General features: G+C 45.9%; 1 protein-coding gene across 1 annotated transcript; it reads left to right on the top strand.

Annotated features, from left to right (window-relative positions):
• Positions 1 to 969: 969 nt before the first annotated feature.
• Positions 970 to 16714, top strand: LOC119434685 (uncharacterized). Its single transcript, XM_049659562.1, has 6 exons — positions 970 to 1080; positions 6704 to 6770; positions 7360 to 7452; positions 9470 to 9563; positions 12833 to 12888; positions 16400 to 16714. Exons 1-6 carry the CDS (start codon positions 1070 to 1072, stop codon positions 16667 to 16669), a joined length of 591 nt encoding a protein of 196 aa, XP_049515519.1. The 5' UTR covers positions 970 to 1069; the 3' UTR covers positions 16670 to 16714.
• The last annotated feature ends 3607 nt before the right edge of the window (positions 16715 to 20321 follow it).

Genomic DNA, 20321 nt, shown 5'->3' with positions numbered 1-20321 from the left:
GCTTAATGCGCAGACGTGGGCTCATTCCCCACCTGCGGACAGTTGTTTTTTTTTTTCATCCGTTTTCATTTCCATTAATTTATCATTTCGTTAATTCAATTAGTAAGTACAAGTAATTTCCCCTATGTTGTTCTTGGTGTCATTGTTTGTCGGCTTCTTATGATATGATTAATAAAAATCGGGCCCCTCGGTTCCTTTTCTTCTCGTTAAAAGGTTACCTGTGGCAGATAAAACAATTATAGTTCATGAGCTTGTCTACTCGAAGAGGCGGACAATACTTGCACAAGAAATTGAAATGAATAATAGAATAATTAACAAAAATTCCCTAAATAACTTTTAAACTAATTACCGGATAAACCACATTGCAATTTATAAATTGTTTAGCCGTGCGACTGACCGCTTGAGCCACTGTGCGTGTATTCACAGGATTCTTTCCCGGCATAATTGGCTGCGTGACTGGAAGTTAAAAAATGGTTCCTCGTCTCCGTCCACATGTTAGCGTTAATCGATTCATCTAGTAGGATGACGGAGGCCTGCTTCACCTTTAGGACATCATCTCCACACCAAAATGTTTCTTTTTCGAAACCTTGATTATTTATATCGTAAATCATTGTTTTGCCAAACGTCCCGAATTTAATACACCAGTCCTGCCTGACGACCCTTTTCGCGCACCTGCTGGTACATCAAGGCTGTAAGCTGGGCAGTTAATATGTGGTCAACGAGGATTCAAACCGGCGAAAGAAACGCATACACAAGAAACATGGAGAGCACCGGACGATGCAGGACTCTCGGCATCGTCGTGTGTGCTACTTGTTTCTTGAGTATGCGTTTCTTTCTCTGATTTTCATCTTAGTTGACTTCTGGTACATATTGACGTCATCGTAACTCACTTGTGAAACAGAGAAGTGCCGCAATTTTCGGAACTAGTTGAGAGAGTACGTGCAAGCGAATATGTGGATCTGCTTATGTTACGTCTTCCAACGCCCTGCAGCTCTCCGGCCAGCAGCAGCAGCAGCAGACGTGGCACGCGCGTGGTGACGTCGTCGAATCTCACCGACAGCACAGCACGATGCCCTCCAGGTGAGAGTGCATGCAACGAATATGCGACACGCTGAATCTGTGCGTGGTTATTTGTGTGAAGTGCCGATTACGTTTGGTTCTCTCCAACATTCTCCTTGTTTTCGGCTCGCAATATTAGCCCCTAAATAGTTTAACAACGGTGTCGTCTGTGCAACTTATTTACAGACACGACACGACCTGTAGGCAGGGTTGCCAACCATCTCGAATTTAGCGGCACCGTCCTGAGTCCCCCTCCCCCCCTTTTTACCCCTACTGAATGCAGTCAATGAACCTTACTGACTTCTTATAAGAGAATGCCTGACGGCTCGTTTCCCTGGCACATTCTTTTGTGTTCTGTTGCGCTGTCATTAGCATAAAGGCGGTTGCATTTTTGTCGTCGTTATAGATATGTTGCACGCCTTAGCCGTTCATGCTGCTTCTGTCTATATAGGTAGTCGTGTTAGCCAGGGAACGCTTGCACTTTTCCTGACGTACATCGGGACATGGATGAGTCAAAATGAGTTGTGTAACTTTGTTTCACAAAGGCTGGGCGCTCTTGGCACTGACAAGGGTGTGAATCGCCTGCCACCACCGTCACGATATCGTCCACTCGAGAGTTGGCAACCCTACATGGTGTGGCTGACACTAACATGTGTGCCGCATTGCCTCGTTCATGTCCTGTTTGTTAATTTAGTCAGTGCGCTACACTATTATTAAGTATACGTTTCACCAGTACTGTTTTTAGGGCAACACGCAAACGTGAGCAACGTTGATCATGATATTCGGTGACGTCTGTGTCCAGACCAGCTTGTACCGGAAGTGTCGTTGGAGCCGAGTATTAGAAACTTTCTTGCCTTTAGAAAACTTTTATGTCAACATAAGGGTGCGTAATCGCGAAATGTAGTCAGAAACTCGCACTGTTAGGCTATGCGCCTAGACACATGCCTCCTCTGGTGCTCGTAAACACTTAAGAACTGAATTCAATTCAGTTTCCTTTTCCAGAGCAATTTTGCAAATACTTTCTTGGTCAAAAACTGCGGTATGGAGCTTGACGGAGCTTGGAAAACAGAATTAAGATGAGACGCTATTCGACACAGCTTGTACTTCAGTTTTCGAGTTAGGAAACAAGAATGTCGACTGTTAGTATCAATTAGGCTCCTCTTTTCACATATGTAAATAGTTGCTGATAGCTGCTCCGGCTCAATTTCCGTGGACAATGACACGCATCAAACATGCTCCGTTTGTGCACACCATGTTTCTAGATAATTATGGCAAATCGGCATTTAATTCAACTCTAGGGTGGGAAGATTCTGCTGAAAAAAATCATATTCCCATTTTTCCTGAACTGAAAAAAAAGCGCTTCAAGAAAGCGCGCCATTGTCGCTAAAAGTACATACGTCAGAAATGTATTTTATGCGCTAGCATCGAAGCACGTGGTTCCCGTGAAGCCTAGCGAAAAGCACAGTTCTACGACCAACTCACAAACACTGCTAGTGGGTAGCGAAACACGCACGCCAACTTTTGCGATTTCGTCTTAAAATGCCCGATTTTTACCTCTCGTTTACGACTCTCGTATTGACACAAGCATGTTCCGGTTTTTAATTTGTGTATGATTTGTAGCAAAACCGATATCAAGGACAAAGGTAGTTGCTGAGTGGTCTTTATGACCCATTTTCCGGACCCGTAAATCATGCGGAAGAGCCTGTGTGGCAGCGACATCATCTGGTAAAACCAAGGCATAACGGCGAACGAATCATGGACAGCTGTTATCGTCTATATTTCACAAAAAAACTTCATAAAAATTCATGCTTGTCTGCGGTGCGGATCGTGGTGGCCGCGACGATAGGGCAGAGCACTATCTGGCGGAGCACAGCACCCTTACAGGGCAGCCTGCGAACGTTTAATAAACCGTCAACATTTTTAATATTCTAGCATTTGTTGGTATATTCAGTAAACCTTTGTTTTTGTCGCTTTCATTGTATCGTGTTTCAATTTCTAAGACTGGTAGGTCGGGACAGTGCACAGCACGTGATATTATTGCGATAGCAATTATATGGACACTCCAAAGCAGATTTCTGTCTTCGGTGTCGTCGTCGCCGTCGCCGTGAGGTTCCACATGACGTCAACGGCGATGAAATCGTCGCCGCGCTCCGAACGCTGTATGTGCGAGTGAAAGGGCGCGAGGGACGCGTGCTTTCATGGGGAGCGAACTCACGTCGGTGAGCAAACGCGCGTTCTGCGCCGTGCTCTTTGAAGGGCTGCAGAATTAAGCGTCTCTTTCCTCCTTTACAATCACCATATATAGAGAGCATACGCGACTTTTTCCGTCGCGCGAAAGGCCATGGGGGGATGGGAGGGAGGGAGGAGAGGCGACGTTTAGCTGCGGCACGAAATGCGTATTTATATAAAAACGTTGCGAGGCGAGAAGGTGGGTAAGACTTCCGGCGCTGCTCGACGATGGGTAAGACTTCCGACGCTGCTCGACGAGTGCCCCCACTCTGATCTCGTCGGAAACCTCCGAGCTGCCTGCCCCCAGAGGCACCGGCAACAGTCACCAACGCCGCGCGCCTTCGGAGCGAACGTGGGCAAAACGCCGACGGCGTCGACAACAGCTCTGCGCGTTGCTGGTGCTGCCGCATGTCCAAGTTTATATCCAAGCTGATGAAACTACTATCCTAACTCCGTATAGCTCTCTACTAATTTGCTATCGCAATTGATGCTTCGCCTTTCGGGTTATATCTTCACGCCCTTCGCTTTTCGGTAGGCAGCCCAGAAAATCACGCACTCCTGCGTTTTAATGGGTCCGCACCATAGTTTCCTATACAATTGCGAGAGAGAACTCTAGAACCGCGACCATTCAACACCCGGGCAAAAATTGTTCGCACCTAAATTGGTGTGGCCTGCCTGCTTGTAATACGGACGTTCTCGTGGATTTGTTTTGCAATCCTTTAAGTGCATTTAGTATTTAGCTCAGGTAATGAGATTCTTCAACCATCCATAGTCATTGCAAACGGTTCGACTTCTAACACACTATTGTTGTGAAAATGGTCAATTTGCAATATTAGAGATCCGTTTGAAGCCAGAATGACAAAGCCAACGCGTGTACTAAAGGTCATTCTATGGCTGGCAGAACTGTCATGTTTGCCTTAGACATAACACCAATTCTGTGCATTTTGCAGGACACTTTGTTTGTTGTTTGTATTAATAGTCTAGTTATCGCTGAAGCTAAGTAATCACCGCAGGCGCAATTGCGTTTCGAGATGTGACTTTAACGAAGCATGTATGTACTTACAACACGCTAAAGTGAAAAAAAGTATTGAAATGCGGACCAAATATAGAGTTGGTTAAGTCTTCGATATTTAGCAGTGTTCTCTTTTCAGTCTATCTGCTGGTCTATCGTGTCCTCTGACCAGCTGTTTTAACTGTATAGAATTTTAAAACTCGCCTGTGGAAGATAGCACAGTTCCCTGAAGAGACCAACATTACTTGTACATCCAAATGAGTAACCAATACCATTAGTAACCATTGCGATACATCGAAATGAGTAACCAAATAATTACCAGAAGTTTACTACTTGATGTCTGACTAATCTACTTACGGTACATCTTGCAATTTACAAAATAAATACCCACATCGAACGAATTTCAAGGCTGACAACACCTTTGAGATATTTATTCCCAAAGTGTGAGACATTGTCGTTCTAGTTGTGTTTGTGCTTCAGTGCATAAAATGGTATTTCGTTAAATTGTAACTAGAACAGCAGTATAGTTTTACCGCAAGTTTAATCGCGAATTTCTCTTAACTGGTGCCATCTTCACAATTCGTTCCAAGTGGATAATGCCTTGGAATCTCACCGACTACAATTGGTAATTGCAATATGTGCCTAAGTGTGTGATCGTTAGAATCTTACTACGTGAAAATTTGTGAAATAGTCAATAACGCATTTTGATTTCTAGTCAAGTAATGTCCATCCCTTTGAGCAATGCTGTATATGGAATGAAATAGTGCAATTGGCAACAAGCAATCCGTTTTCAGTTCTGAATATTCTAAAAAAATTCACAGATTTTGCCACTCCTAGAAACAACGAGTATACATAAAAGACAGACAAGATGCATCAAGCAGTTACCAAGCCGTTCGGTAGTACTAGGGTACTTTTGTAGTAGTACTAGGGCGCTACGACACTAGATAATTTTGGTAGTATTTTTGTTAGTGATGGAAATTTACCGAAAACTTCCCTAATATAGCCAACGCTTCACTAATATCTGATTCATTTATTTCGCTATACCAATAAATTTTTGAATCCTTGAATATACAGGGTCTTAAGTGAACAATTCTAAATTTTTTTAAACGTTGCCTGTGGCAGATAGCACAATTCTAGTTTATGAGCTAGTCTACATGAAAAGGCGGACATTACTTTCACAAAGGATTGAAATGCATAATCGACTAATTATGAAATTCACTAATTAGGTTTTTAACTAATTATGACCCATATTGCAATTTACGAATTCTAGCCGTGGAGGTCGCAAGGCAGATCCACTTGGAACGAATTCTCAGGATGACACCAGTTTCGAGATATTAATTCCTGAACTTTGCGGAGAAATGCATTTGCTTTCCATTTACTTTCTTAACAAAGCGTCGTTGTATGCATTGAAGCACAAAAGTAACTGCACAGTGGAGTGGTGTATTCCAGTGAAGTGTACGCGTGGTAACTTTTTGTGTAACCATGGATGATTACGTTTCAAAGCAAATTTAGGGCGGCGATGTCGGTTTCGTTGCTGGCTCTCCTTTGAGTGACATTTGTCATGAACCACGCTGCTGTTACCGACGCTGCGCGAAAAGTGTTGCGGAAGACCGTTTGGAGGCCAACTGCAATAAAAGTTAACTTTGGCCTTATTTGAGAAGCATACGGCTGAAGCAATGTTGGCAAAGCCACAGAGCTGGTAATTAACAATTTTTTATCGCATTGAAAGCTTTTAAATATCGCCTAAGCGCACGGTGTGTGAGCCCGGTGGTTGGCGCATGTGACGCGAAGTCCCACCACGTTGCCTGCGATCTTTTTCGGTGCGTCTCGGGCAGCCGTTTTGTCTGCAGCGCTCAATCTCGGAGGCAATGCCGACGAGCCGTGCGTTGTGAGTTATCTGTCTTTACCAGCGACTGGTGATGTTATTTTTTTTTTTATTTTGGTGTCGAGGACGCCTACTTTTGCTAGCTCTCCATGAGACATCTAGCATCCACATGAAGAATTTTTAAAGAAGGATGCTTTACATCTACATTAATTATAAGCGTAATGCGGTTTAAAATTAGTTGCAGTTGGCCTTGAACACTCTCGCTGCAAAAAAATGAAGAGAAAGAAAGAAAGATGGAAAGAAAGAAGGAAGGAAAAAGGAAGGAAAGAAAGAAGGGAATACGTTTAAGTGTTATATAGCTGATGCTGAGTAGGCCTAATAGGAGGTGTTCAACTCACCGCCCGTTGACGGGTCTGTTTAGAAAAGAGGAACATATCTCGAAGGCTACGGTTTTGCTTACAGCATTCACCGTAAGCAATGCGGGAGTCGCGAAACGTCACAGACGCCATGTTTTAGACAACACCAATTGAGAGAGCAACCTGAAAGGCCTGTCCACATGACTGCTTTTTTTCCCTCAGGGGCACTAGCGTCTGCCGCACGGATGCCGCCATTCTGGAGGACCTCGAGCAGGGCGAGCAGTACTACGTGAGCCGGCAGTTATTCTCACGCAGTGCTCGCATGTCAGCTTTCACATACGCACAGCTGTCTGAGTTCCCACGTAGAGAGAAACGTTTGCGTGACGCGCATTGTACGCCAACGTTGACCTGGGCCGGTGACCGCCACCTTGTTTATGCAGCCTCGGACCTTTTCGTTGCCGCCAGGGAAGGCTGGCGCAGTCTCAAATTAGTCGTTATTATTACAAAAAAAATATTGTTCTGGAAGGCTGATGCTTCACAGTCATAACTGCAAGCTCTACTTGCCTTGAACTCGGCGAAATTGTGCGCTAAGGAACCTTATAAATGACAGACACGTAGCAGTATTGAACCATTCATTCATATAAGCAATTAACTTCACGTTATCTTCATAGATTGCGTAGAATTAATTCATCGCTCTGACTGGTTGGCTCTGATTAACATGGCTCTGATTGCCGCCAGTTCCGCGGTGGTCCGCCTTACGCAATGAATGAGCATACGCATTTTTGTTCTGCCTCTATTTGTTCCCGTCTCTTACCTCACTTCCCGTCCGACCCTCGTCCCCAATATCTGCGTTACGCTGACGCTCCTTGTCCCGCTAGCGGCAACCGGTGTGGCGCTTGCTGTCACGACGGGTCCGCAAGGTAGACTGGCGCACACACTGCTACGACGATCTGTTCCCGCCCGGGAATCAGGTATGACAACGAGCGAGATTCGACACACTGGGAACACTGCACGCCAGTTCCCTATGAGCTTGGGATGCATCTTTGGTGTCACCGGCGCGGGGCATAATTGCTCTTTCTGTAACACCGGTGTCGGCCTTTTGTTGTGGTGTTGGCAACTTTATCGTGACAAATTGACTGACATACCAGAGCTGATACCCTTAGGCGAGGGGAAATATGACTGTCGACCTAAGCCAATGCGTATCATATTTAGAGTATTCAGGCCATCTTTGCAGATGGTTCCCTTAGTTCGTCGTTGAACTTTCAAGCGTTACTATAAAGGGCGCAAGAAGTCACAAAACAGCAGCACACACACATCACCGCTAAAAAAGAAAAATAGTAATGCGAAGGTGTTGTATCGACATTCTACGATTAAGGTTCCTGAAGTCGTTTTATGTGGTGATCACATTCTGCTATAGTAAGTCCTGCACCGCAAAACTTATATTTGCGTATTATTTCGAGAACTCAGATCAAATTTCTGGTGGCAGTACGAAGTACCAAGCACTCTTTCACGGTCACTGATATTTTATAGGTGACTCATCAACTCCCATACATCAACAGCCGTTGAGGTTGAAGTCTAATTCAAACACCTTTTAGCAGCAGTCAATTCCCGCTGATTTCGTTTCTCATTAGCGGACTGACCAAACTGTCCCTGTGGCGTAAATCTTTCTTCACCAATCACGTTAAACGTTTTCGATGTTTCACACAAAGCCCTGACTGCAGCGTCAGCCACGGTGGCATGCGATCCCTTACAAAGGTGCACTGACCGCAGTGGTTGTCATAACCCCCCCCCCCCCCCCCGAGCCCTCAACATGGATGCATGTAGGCTCTGAGCTGCACAATTAAAATTGCGAGCGTTGAGTTTCGTTAAATATAACCTGGAGGTAAAGTAAATCTGGCGGTACCGTCGATCCGAGTTTCTAAGATGGTGCACGTGAGAGACCATGTGGTTGGTTCAGCTTATCTTGAACACTACTTGGCCCAAAACGTCATTACTTCCTCGCAAGTAAGTGTTTAACTAGAATAAGTATATTCATGTTTTGCTTTAATCCCATATAACATCTATCTTTACTGTGTACTCAAAGAAAGCTTACGAAGTTGTGAAAGAAATTAGAAACATACTGTTTAAACATTTCTACTGTGAGCACTGACTTTCCCTCCTTTCCTCCAACCTCAGAAATCTGCTGGTAACGTTCACGCTGGGTACAATTGAACATCCAACTGCGTGGAGTCATTTTTTCCTACAGAATTGTGGAGAATTCCTTGCGGTTTTATTAGAGACTAAGTCATTTTATCACGCGGAACATTGTTCTCCACGCTCCTCTTCGAGATGTCCTGGCCTTCCGATAAAGATGCATAAGGAGTATCACAGTGACATTTTGCCCCATTCTGGGTGTGTGTGTGTGTGAGTGATTATTAAATAGGAGGAAAAGAGAAAAGTACAGCGCCGTAACTGCCTCTCGTGAGAGATTGTACGAAACTTCTACGGCTACGAGCACGCGAGTCTCCCTCACGCGCACGTTCCCATATGTGTAGCTTCGCTGACATGAACTCGACGCGAGCAGGTCGAGTGGACTCGGCCTAACTCGACTGCGTTTCACTGCGTCTTGCCAAGGGGGTTGAGTTGTGGTCCACCCGCTCCTTGTAGGCGCGTTTACCGAATTCGCCTCTAGGCTTGCTGGACTGGACCAGCTAGCGCTTATGTACCTAACGACCGGTTTTCAGCCCGGTAAGCCGACTCTACCAGCTTTTGTCGGGTTCACGCCAATGTATCTACTGCGGAAGATAACGCCGATAGAAAGCTTTTGGCTAAGGACACCTCAAACGCGCGTCCGTGCCCAGGGAACGTATCCTAGCTTCAGGCTCATCACTGGCGCCCCCTGTGCATAACATGGGAACGGCCACGAGGGCGTCCCGCAAAGTTCGTTGAGCTGTGCCCTTCCTTGCATGTTTTGGTGGCGGTGCTTGAGCGATGCATGCGCGGCTGCAGAAGGAGCTGGTGGGCCGGTCCGCGCACGCCGAGGCTTCGACGATGGCCGGAAAGCGTGACGACGACGTCACCAGGGGCGTGGTGGCCGACTACTGTGAGGATACTCTGTCAATACGTCTACAGTGGTCTGTGCGCCACCTAAGCGGCCTTCCAGGGAAGATGCTCCTCACCCATTCTGTCACTGCCTAGCAAAAGAACAAAATATTGTTCCGAATACGACAACATTGAATATAGCATTGAAGTTGTATACGCAGGCTAAAAAGCAAAAAATAAGACAGCCAGGTGGACAGTGAAATGCCACGCACATAATTTGGTTGTGTGTTCCACTACGCAGGAGCTAGCTGCAGTGAGCTGTAATTAATGTGGCACTTAGAGAAATTCAAAGGTCATTTTTGCACTCGGCGCATCCAACGAAGAGTGTTTTCCCCGGCAGGCCCTAGGTAGGCGCTGGACGCGCATGTACTCTGTATAACGCATTTATATAAAATAAACCCTTTCTACTCTGTGCTATGCATGCATCCTAACGGGGAAACTCACCTGCGTTTTTCTGTCTGAAAACTCTTTCATTGTGTACATTTGTCTTCTGTGCGCTAATACCGCATGTCGGAGGCTAGGCGCTTAGTGAGCGGCACACGATGTTGGTGCTTTTACAACTTTTACAATTTAAGTACGCTGAGTTGGGCGCTGTTTCGTCTGTATGTAACGTTCCTTTTTCGTAATCTTTACTTAATGTTTTGCACCGAGCAGAGGAAAAAAATGCGAATGCCGACTCCTCGAAGATGTTTGGAAAACGGCCTAGGCTCAAGCCAAAGCCACGAGATCCTGCGTAACAAAAATCCTCCACCTCGGTGGCATAGTCATTCGTCAAGATCTGAGCAATGAGCGGCTCTCCAACGTGCGACCCCTCTGATAGAACATGCGTACATCTCTGGAAGATGTGCCCGGTCGACCACCAGTGGGTGCAGCGTTAGAGGGTTGCATGCTGTGGCTTTTCGTACAGGGTGTCGCAGCTAACATGAAACAAGCATTTAAAAAATGATAGCTCACATTGTGCGAAAAAAATATTTAAATAAATATTGTTCAAAATCGACTTCGCAAGCCAGCGGTAATTTTTGTTATTGGCGTCATTCAATTGTGTAATTAGAGGTATTTATCTAACTCGTTATTTACTGCCCTAATTTACAGCTCGACAGTAAGAAAGTAATACGAAAATATTGGAATGATTGAAATAGTGTTTTTAGCTAAATAATGTCCCTTCTCAAGATACCACCCTAAATCACGGGATTACGCACCCACCTGCACTATATAGCTAGTGCATGTGGCTCCTGCATATACCGTGACTGTAACCCGCACAAGAAAGCAGCGCCCTACAGCAGGCTTGCTTGGAAACCTCTAAAAAAATCAGAGCCCTTTAACTACTGGGAAGATGGAAGGCAGCGAAGCTGTGACTATGCATGGTGCGTCTGCTATAGTGAACATTGGTATAGCGAATTTATATATTATCATTATTGACTGTATTGAGCGTCTTCGGCATGTTCGTCAAAAAGCAAGGACACCAGCATCTTGTTTTCGCCCGGCGCGATGGCCAAGTAGTGCGTTTGCTGCGCCAAGTCCGTCCCATCATAGATTAGCGTATGAGCCACAGCGTTCATAGCCGCGGTACACTGCATGGCATCGTCAGGATCCTGACGTCAGGATACTGGAAGATGTGGTTAAACGAGCGTCAGTCCCATAGCGAGTCTAAAGGGCAACTGCTGATAACAGCACGATCTCTGCGTCACGAGACGAAGGGGCACAACGTTTGGTGGGACGTGCCGCCACCGAGTATCGCGGCACTTGTGAAAGAGGCATCGGCGGTGGCGAGGGGTATAACGACGGGCCATTCATCATCCGTTTTGACATATGTGCTAAGGCATAACTGGCGGGGAACCACCACGCAGATGTAGCCAAACCACCACGCACATGGAGCCGAAATTGTTGTACACGCCGGTCGGTCTACTACACGGACGCTATCTCCTGGAACCTAGCCTTTAACGGCTTCGCTGTAAAAAGCAGAAGGTGGGAGAGTTATTGCTTTATGCACAGCGCCGCGCCCTATATAATGCGTCGCCTCGGTGTTAGCACAAAACGAACGTCGATAACTTGTGGTGCTTCGTCGGAAGAATGCGTGCGCATGTTATCTTTTGTGGCCGAGTCCCCTTCGTACATAGCAAGCCTACTTCAGGGCGCTGCTTTCCGGTGCAGGTGGTTGTGTAATTACGTGGCATTTTTAATATTCAGTGGCCCTTTTTTCAGTTGGAAAAATTAAGGAGGCTAACTTTTTACCTTGATGAAAACATCCCATTTTGATTACTTTCATTATTGTCTATAACTTCTTAATGAACACCTTGTCAAAGAGAACAGTAAACAAAGATTTAACTAACTGTAATAAACTAATTCTGTGTTCCAAGCAAAAACATTACTGGCGGTTTGTCAACTCGATCGCGAACAATATGCACAAAGTTTCGTTCACTTGGTGTGATTTATAATTTAAAGAAATAACTTGCCAACCTAGCTGGGGCGCCTTGCATTGTACGTATATCTCGCGGAGAGGAATCCGTTGGTGCTGCACCCAAGTACAGCGGTGATTTCTCCACCATGGCGCTCAAGGAAGGAATTCCCGATGTGCGACAGAGCTGACCTTAATGTTTCTTCTTCTTTTTTGTGGGGTTTTACGTGCCAAAACCAGTTCTGATTATGAGGCACGCCGTAGTGGAGGGCTCCGGATTAATTTTCACCACCTGGGGTTCTTTAACGTGCAGTAAAACCCAAGCACACGGGCGTTTTTGCATTTCGCCTCCATCGAAATGCGGCCGCCGCAGCCGGGATTCGATCCCGCAATCTCGTGCTCAGCAGCGCAACGCCTTAGCTGACTCAGCCACCGCGGCGGGTCACCTTATGGTTTGAAATAACAGTTCCGTGCGATCTAGCGGGATTACACATGCAGAAGGAAGTTACGCTGTAATGATGACTGTGTTTGAATCGTTACTCATGCGGACCTCTGTATTTGAAAAGACATTGCCGCACCCGATATGGTGCTTGCTCGCTGCGCTAACTGATCATATTTTTCTAGCTCTTGGTGCATGATGAACCCACGCACGATCAGTTTAAGATTCACAACATAAATTTGTTATCATAGAGGCATTAGTCTTTTTTTATAGAAGGGCCATAACGCACTTTTCAGTGCACAATGCAGTGATCTGGTGAGATTCAACGCGGCGTTCTTAACGAACAATATTGCCATATAGTTTGAGCGTGTTGTATGCGCTAACACATCTGTTTCATCGTTCCCTGCCTGGCGACACGTGAACAACCCACACGTAGCCCTACCACCTAACCTGGCGATGATTGGAGAAGACGGAGACGTCACCGACAGCGAGGTGAGATATTCGTCAGGCATTAGCAGATGTGCTGGAATGGGAATGCGGGTATCGAAAGGAACTAATACAGTCAAACCTGGATATATCGAACCCACATATAACCAATTATTGTGTATGGCGAACAGCTGTAATATCGCCTTGAAGATCCTATATGCACGCGTATATAGAACGCCCGTTCACCAGCTCACTCAATATATCGAATGCAGCGCCACGCCGAAGACATCAAAGTGCACTTCTTTGTGCACTTTGAGATAATTTGGCACCCGCAGGTGGAGAAGAGAATGTGCAGTCAGTTGAGCCGTGTAGGTCGTCTGTGCAGTCAGTAGAGCACCGTCGAGCTCTTCGGCTAGCCCGCATGCTACCTCGAACGTCAACTTCATTCTTTCCGATTTTCGTGGCATCGTCGTGTGGGTTGAATGCCTATTCCTGAGTTCTTTTTCCACGAGCTATGAGCGCTGCAAGTGTAAAGAAATTAATCAATTTGGACTTTGCAATGAAGTTCGAAGTGATCCAGAATTTTTTTGCAGGTAAATAAAGTGTGCTTGCTTTTCTGTTTTTATCCGAGTTGCGTACTAACTTGGCGGCCTTCGGATGCACCAATCGGTAAGCCGCCGTGTGCATCAGGACCTATTATTTTATATATCGAATTACCTATATATCGAACTTTCTTGTAATCCCCTTCAGATTCGATATATCCAGGTTCGACTGTATTGAATTATGCAGTTTAACGTTCCAAAAGCAGGATTTTATCATGAGGCACGCTGTAGTGGGTGACTCCGGATTCATTTCGACCACCCGCGGTTCTAATGTGCACATAAATCTAAGCACACGAGTGTTTTTGATGCGAAAGCGTGAAATGCCACATTGAGCGAAAAAGCCGGCGTCTGTCATCTGTAGCAGCGAAAGGGCAGGCAAATTCCCATTGGCTGCGACCCCACGTCACGAGCGCGCCTCGACGGAGCAAAGCGGGCGAAAGGGAGCGCTTCCTTCCTCGATAACGTGCCAGGTGTCGCGTGAGGGGAGAGGGCATCGCCACGACGCCGCGTCATCCTTGCTCTCGGAAGCTGGAGCACGGTCCGCATCTCTCTCTCTCTCATCCCCACTGGACTTAGCTGATGCGCGTGCCTGTCGGCCTTGGTGGCCGCTGCTGCTTCCTTGGTCTCTCATTTTGGCTCCATCGAAATGTGGCCGCCGTGAACCCAAGACATCCGAACTTAGCAGCGGAACGCCATAGCTACTACCTCTTTTCAAATCTATATCCAAGTAACATATTGTTGAACCATGCAATCTAGAAATGCTCAACCGACAAATTTCAGTGTTATTCTGCAACGAAAAGTATAATATACAGAAGCCCGTTCATCAAACCAAATTATCCAAAATTGGCTACTTGAGTGGAGTGGAGATATTTATTATAAGAGAAAAGCTGAGAGGTCGGCCTGAATCAATGTTCTGACCTGCTACTCGGCGTTGGGGGAAGGGGTGCAAAAAGAAAGAATAGAGAAGACGTTGATTATGACGATGAAGATGGTGGCGAAAAACTTGCACGGTCCAAGACTCTTCATAGTATCCTGTCCAGTATGCTCTCCTGTAAAAATTTGTTGAGAGCTTCCAGACTATCAGGCTGATGACTAGGATCAGGCGAAGGTCCCAATAGAACCTTTACAGTCAGTGGTGCAGCTACAACTTTCCAGAAGATGTCTGTCAGCGATTTTCTGTGTACATAAAATCGCGGGCAGATGCACAAGAGGTGACTACTTGAGTAAGAGCTGTAAGGTATTTCGCCGACAGTAACGTGTGGCGTCAAGAACCGCGGCACACGGGCGCGTGGTCCAAATAGTAACACATCTGGCGGCAGTTACAGTTGTCGCTATTCGATGCAGACTTCGCGGCAGCTGATTTGGTAGCTGCTTCTCGGAGAGACATGACGCTAAGCATTCAGAAGATTTGTTTTTATGGCTAAGGTTGTGTGTTGATTATTTTCAGTGAAGGGCTGTCTGTGTTTTGCGTTAAGCGAATACGCTGACGCTCTTTATGGCAGCCATAGGCAAGCAAACGTGAGAATTCACTACATTAGGTAATGTCAGGAGTGGCTCCTGGTTTATGTCGTCACACAGTTTCAAATGCGTGAGAGTAGGCAGACGACTGATGCGTTTAGAAAGCACTAAACCTAGTTTTAAAAATGTTTTGACGAAGAAATTCATTCATATTTGACAGTGTCGTCATTTGATACATGAAGAAGGCAACTAGATGAACTAAATGATGTCAACAGTCAACTATAGTCAAACGAAAGCGTAAAGGAATGAAGCTGTGTTTCAAGTTTAAATGTAGAAATAATACTCGAAAGAAATGAAAGCTGCAGAGACAACTTGTCGTCGCAGGGAGCCAAACTTAAAAACCTGCAACTCATACAGCACGCGACATCCGAAGGTTGTGTGTTTGGTTTAGAGCACTGCACGGGCTCGGGCTTACCCGAATGGCCGGGCCCGTGCCCGTGCAAAATCGGCCCGTGCAGTACTCTAGTTTGGCTAGCACCTGTGGCTAGTGACAAGAAATGGCATGCTATAAGCTGCTTAGTAGTGGTATAATAATATACAACTCACACGACAGGTTTTTATTCTTTCTACATTTTTATTAGGACAGTTTCATTTTTCTTATGCAGCGCTTGGGTCATTGGCTTCTATTTAGTAGCGAGTAACAATAAAGGGCAAACCTCTCTGTTCCCCTTAGCTATAAATGAGTAGCACATACTGTTAAGCCAGTCTTGACAGAACTGTAATACTGGTAATTGTGTATTGTCTTGTCAGCGTCCTTTAAATGTGTCCTAACCAGACGACACGTTCCTATAGTGGTTAGCGCAAATGACGCAAATGGCAAACCATGGACTCGAGATTTTCAGCATGCCGTGGTCGTCCCCTAATCTCGGAGGTGCTAGCAAAGCACCGTGCATGTTTTCAACGTTCAGGGGTTTGCGTCATTTACGGCGAGCGGTAGTGGCGGCATCTCGCCTTTTGAGTTTCCATGTAAAAAGCTTCTATCCCTACGAGCTTTTCATGACGCGCTGACTTGTATTTCAGGCGTACGTATTTGCGCGAACGCTGCTCAACGTCTACCCTACCTGGAACTAGGCTTTTTAGGTTGCAGTTTAACTGAAACAGTGAAAATACGGTGTCGTCGTCCCCTCGAATGGAGTGTACCATGCGACTTTACCTGATGCAGTAGTTTCAGATATGTGTTAAAATGCCTGCTATTCAATGTCTTCTGCAATACTGTTTGTGTAATGAGTAATTTCTAGTGTATGTGTATTGTTTTAGTCCTATAAAAATCACTTCAAACGTATCCCCGATTGCATAGCTTTTGTTGTCGCTTTACAATATTTAATCCAGCAGTTCTCTGTCCCGTGTCAATGGGTGCTGCCAAGCCCTTTCGACCTAGCTTTTTTGTCGATGAGCCCGTAGGCAGTTACGTGCGTTAAAAAATTATTGACTGAATGACTTAATTATATACTGCGCAGGTCAAGTCTGTGCAGACTGAGCCCAACCACTCGTACAAGGTCGAGGTTGTGACCCAGACGTGCCCGGTGATCCAGCACACACTCACGGTGACCAGCACCAACCTGCTGACTGGCGAGATCACCGTCAGCGAGGGGTGCACCGGTGCCGAGGCGGTGCAGGTCCAGTGGAACCCCGAGCAGATTAGCATCACTACTCCTGACACCAGCCTCAACTCTTCGGCGGGTGCCGCCTCTTTCACTACTGCTGTTCCACCGACGTCGAAAGACTAGCCGGCGCGTGCCTTGTGCTTTGACAATAAACCGCCCGCTTCAGTGCTTTCGAACTCGCAGTAGTGTTCTTGAACGCAAGCGTAAAGTCCCTGTGGCTGAAGTTGCGTGCCGATGGGAGTTGAATAGACCCTCGTGTTCTGCAAAGCATTAAGCGCTCCTTAGTTAATGGTCCACTAAATAAAAAAACCATTAGGTCGAAGTAGATCGATACACTATTTGTCCTAGAGTATATCATCGTTTTATCTGTGCCAGCGTACCACTTTGTTGCGCAGAACATTACCGCCGAAGTACCGCTTCTACGTCAACTCGTCCAGAACGGACGAGTTGACGTAATCTCCACGTGAACTCTCTCTTTGGCGCCGTCTGTGAATCTGGCATTGCTGACGTCACATGAGAGGTACCATAGTGTAAAATACACGAAGCCAGTCCGTTTTTCTATTTTCTTCATTTTCTCGCTTAGAAAAAACTCGCTGCGAGCGACCAATTCGTTATTACAGAAGCCTGACCGTTCAATCTAGTACGACCTAATATTTTTCATTAGTGTCGCCTACCTAGATAGCAGGAGAGATTCCTCCGAGCTCTACAAGTTAATACGTTCCCCCACCCATCCAAAAATCAAGTCATAGCCCTTACACTATTCTCTCCGCACTGCCGCATCTGCGGAGAACCTGGGTTCCTTAGGCATACAGTAGGGGGTTGCAGACAGGCACCGCTCAAACCTCCGAACCCTTATCACATCAACGAGCTTTGGGGGAGAGCTTTGGCCACCTTCGACCTCGAGGATCAGCAACGGCTGATCGCGAGGCCCCAGGACGCCGCCCGAGCTCAAGTCCTTCTGGAATTCACAAAATAAAGATATTTATTCTCTCTCATTTTTTAAAGAACCCCAGGTGATAAACAATAATTTAGAGCCCTCCGCTATGGTGTCGCTCATAACCCACTGTGTAGTTTGGGAACGTTTAATGTTATAGAGAATTATATTCACTAGGGCATATATTTGGGACGCAAGGGCACTTTCGCCTATCGACCCTTTCTTTTTACACACGCTATACTCCAAAAATACTTTCGAGTAAGCCCGCTAGAATAACAAAAGTTACAATATCCCATAGATATATGGAACCCTTCAGCTGGCACCAGTTTTATTGTGCATGTAAGGTACTTGACAAATGAATTTTACTGCTAAGCACAGCAGGAAAGCTGCATATATGAGCTGAACGCATGAGGCACGTTCTCTTCCTCTGAACACATAGGATTGTGGATCTGCTGTAAACAATGGGACAAGTTTAGCACAGAGAAATCGGGAATTATGATCTTTAATGAAGAGACGAGTGTTACGTGGTGTCAATTCCACAGCAAGTCATACCCGTAGTAAAACAATATAAATACCTGTGTCTATACACATTCGAAGGAAAGACTTACTCAAGCAACCACCAAGATAATCTAAAAATAAAGGGGAAGCGGAATTTAGCAATAATGAAACACAGAGCACTGTGGGACAAGAATAAGTATGAGGTGGTGCGTGGAATCTGGAAAGGAGTAATGGTGCCAGCGCTAACGTTCGCAAATGTCATTTTATGCTTAACCCTTTAAGGCCCAGTGATTCCAAACGGAATCATCCATTTTGTAGCTCCGTGGGCCACCCCGGGTAAAGAAAAACGTTGTTCTTACGCTACAACGCGAATTTTGCCCTTGCTCTACATATGCTGGCAAGCTGGTAGACTCAAGGAAGTGCTGCCACATCTGAACGACAAAATAAAAGAATCGCTTGCACTGTTCCCGCCATTCGCTGAGATCCCCTTTTATTTTCACCATGCAGAGGTACGACAATTGTTTTATTTTTGTCTCGAACATTTGGACTTTGACTGTTAGGTGTTATGCTATCCGTGACAATTAAAACGGACACCGACCACGAAAGTTGAAAAAATATAATAAGACGTTTCGGCTCCCGCACGGGAGCCTTGTTCCCAATGAATGTTATGCTATCCCTTCGCAGTAAATTTATTCGGTGAAAAGTATTTGCGGGTACCGGAGAACTTTGCCAATCTTGATGATTCCAAATGGAATCATTGGGACGTAGCGGCCCCGACTACTCACGCGATAGATTTTCGATACTGCCCAAATCGCGTGTTTGTTCGCGCTCAAACGGCGTTTTCATGCCGTACTTCCCTTATGAAAATGAACCGTGAGTTTCTGATTAGGACGTTATGCGTTTCTAATGTGCCATCAGACAGGCATCAGAAATGCATCATCTAATGTTGTTTAGCATCACAAGTACACCAGAGACTCAAATGGCAATGCATATTAGGATTTCTGATGAGAGGAGTACACAGCTTTTTTTTTTGTCATTGCTAATGTCAAAGCACGTGACATAAAAATGTGTATGACACGAACTTTTATTTTTTTTCTTATTTTTTTAATTTTATACAGCGAAGCTGTCCTTGGTTAGGATCTAGAAAAAAAAATGTCTCCGAAATGTTGACAAAAGACAAGTGGGCCGATCCTGGAGGTAGCGCAAAAAGGGTACAAACGCAATGGCACATACGCATTTCATGTGGGCCGATCCTGCGATAGTGCAGAAAGGGTCCAAGCTCAATGGCGCAAACCTCTGTGGGCTCGGCCGGGGACCTGTAACGCGCCCTTGAATTACCCTTGTCACACGTGGGACCCAGAGAGACAAAAACAATGCGCCGGCGCGATGAACGCTGTTGCCCAAACGCTAGTCTATGACGATGCGTGTCGAAACGTCAGTGATAAAACGCAATAGTCTTACCAACCAGTAGCTGTGTCTCATTATCTCGTGACATAGCCATTTCCCTAGCGACGTCATCAGTTGCCCCTTGGACTCGGTATGGGTAAGACCCGTGTCGCTCACTCCGAAAAGGAAGAGCACGCCTTCCAGGAGCGCCGCCGCACTCAACAGCGCGAATGGATGCGAAAGCGACGAGAAGCCGATACGCGCAGCGGCCCAACGTGCTGAGGCCGATGGTGCGAGGTGGTGCGAATCTAGTCGCCTAAACTCGCTTTCACTCGCACATACAGAATACGGCGCGCGGCGATGCAACGAAGTTATGTGTTGTGTCTTTCCAACCAAACATAAACACCAAAGTAATAAAAATTTTAAATATAATGAAGCAAAACCAACAGCCTCGCCGGCCTTCGATCTTCATATAGTGGAAGGGCACTGCTATTTTTTTTTCTGGCGCGCGGGGGTGGGGAGGGGCTAATAACACAGATTATTAGTCTATCAATATCAATATCAAGCGCAATTCACAGGCCAATCGCAGTGTTACATAGTTTGCCAAAAATGTTGACTTAAAACCAATTCTGGGGTTTTATGCGAAAACCGCGATCGAGACACACTACAGAGATCGTTTCGCCAATTTCTGAGCCTACAGCTGATGTTAACGACAGCAGGAAGTCATCTAAAACGAAGTGACGGCGCAGGCAGTCAAAATCATTCATCTCACGCCCCAGCGACAGCTTCAAAGGATAACATAACCAGATCTCTAAGGCCATGCTTTTGCTATCTGCAGACGGCGGAAGCAATCCAAAATTAAAAATACGTCATATAATTGCTTTCTACGATAAACTATAGCGTAAAATGTGGTCTGTTTGGTGGTTTGTTTTGCCTCGCAACATATATAGGTAGCTG

The sequence above is a fragment of the Dermacentor silvarum genome, unplaced genomic scaffold (genome assembly GCF_013339745.2).
Source record: "Dermacentor silvarum isolate Dsil-2018 unplaced genomic scaffold, BIME_Dsil_1.4 Seq166, whole genome shotgun sequence".
Taxonomy (NCBI): Eukaryota; Metazoa; Arthropoda; class Arachnida; order Ixodida; family Ixodidae; genus Dermacentor; species Dermacentor silvarum.
This window is presented reverse-complemented; position numbering and strand designations above follow the sequence as displayed.

Excerpts from the sequence above, each read along its gene's own strand:
- LOC119434685 (XM_049659562.1), top strand. Across the intron at positions 7,453-9,469 it reads TGTTCCCGCCCGGGAATCAG|AAGGAGCTGGTGGGCCGGTC; the intron begins GTATGACAACGA and ends GCGCGGCTGCAG. Across the intron at positions 12,889-16,399 it reads GAGACGTCACCGACAGCGAG|GTCAAGTCTGTGCAGACTGA; the intron begins GTGAGATATTCG and ends TATACTGCGCAG.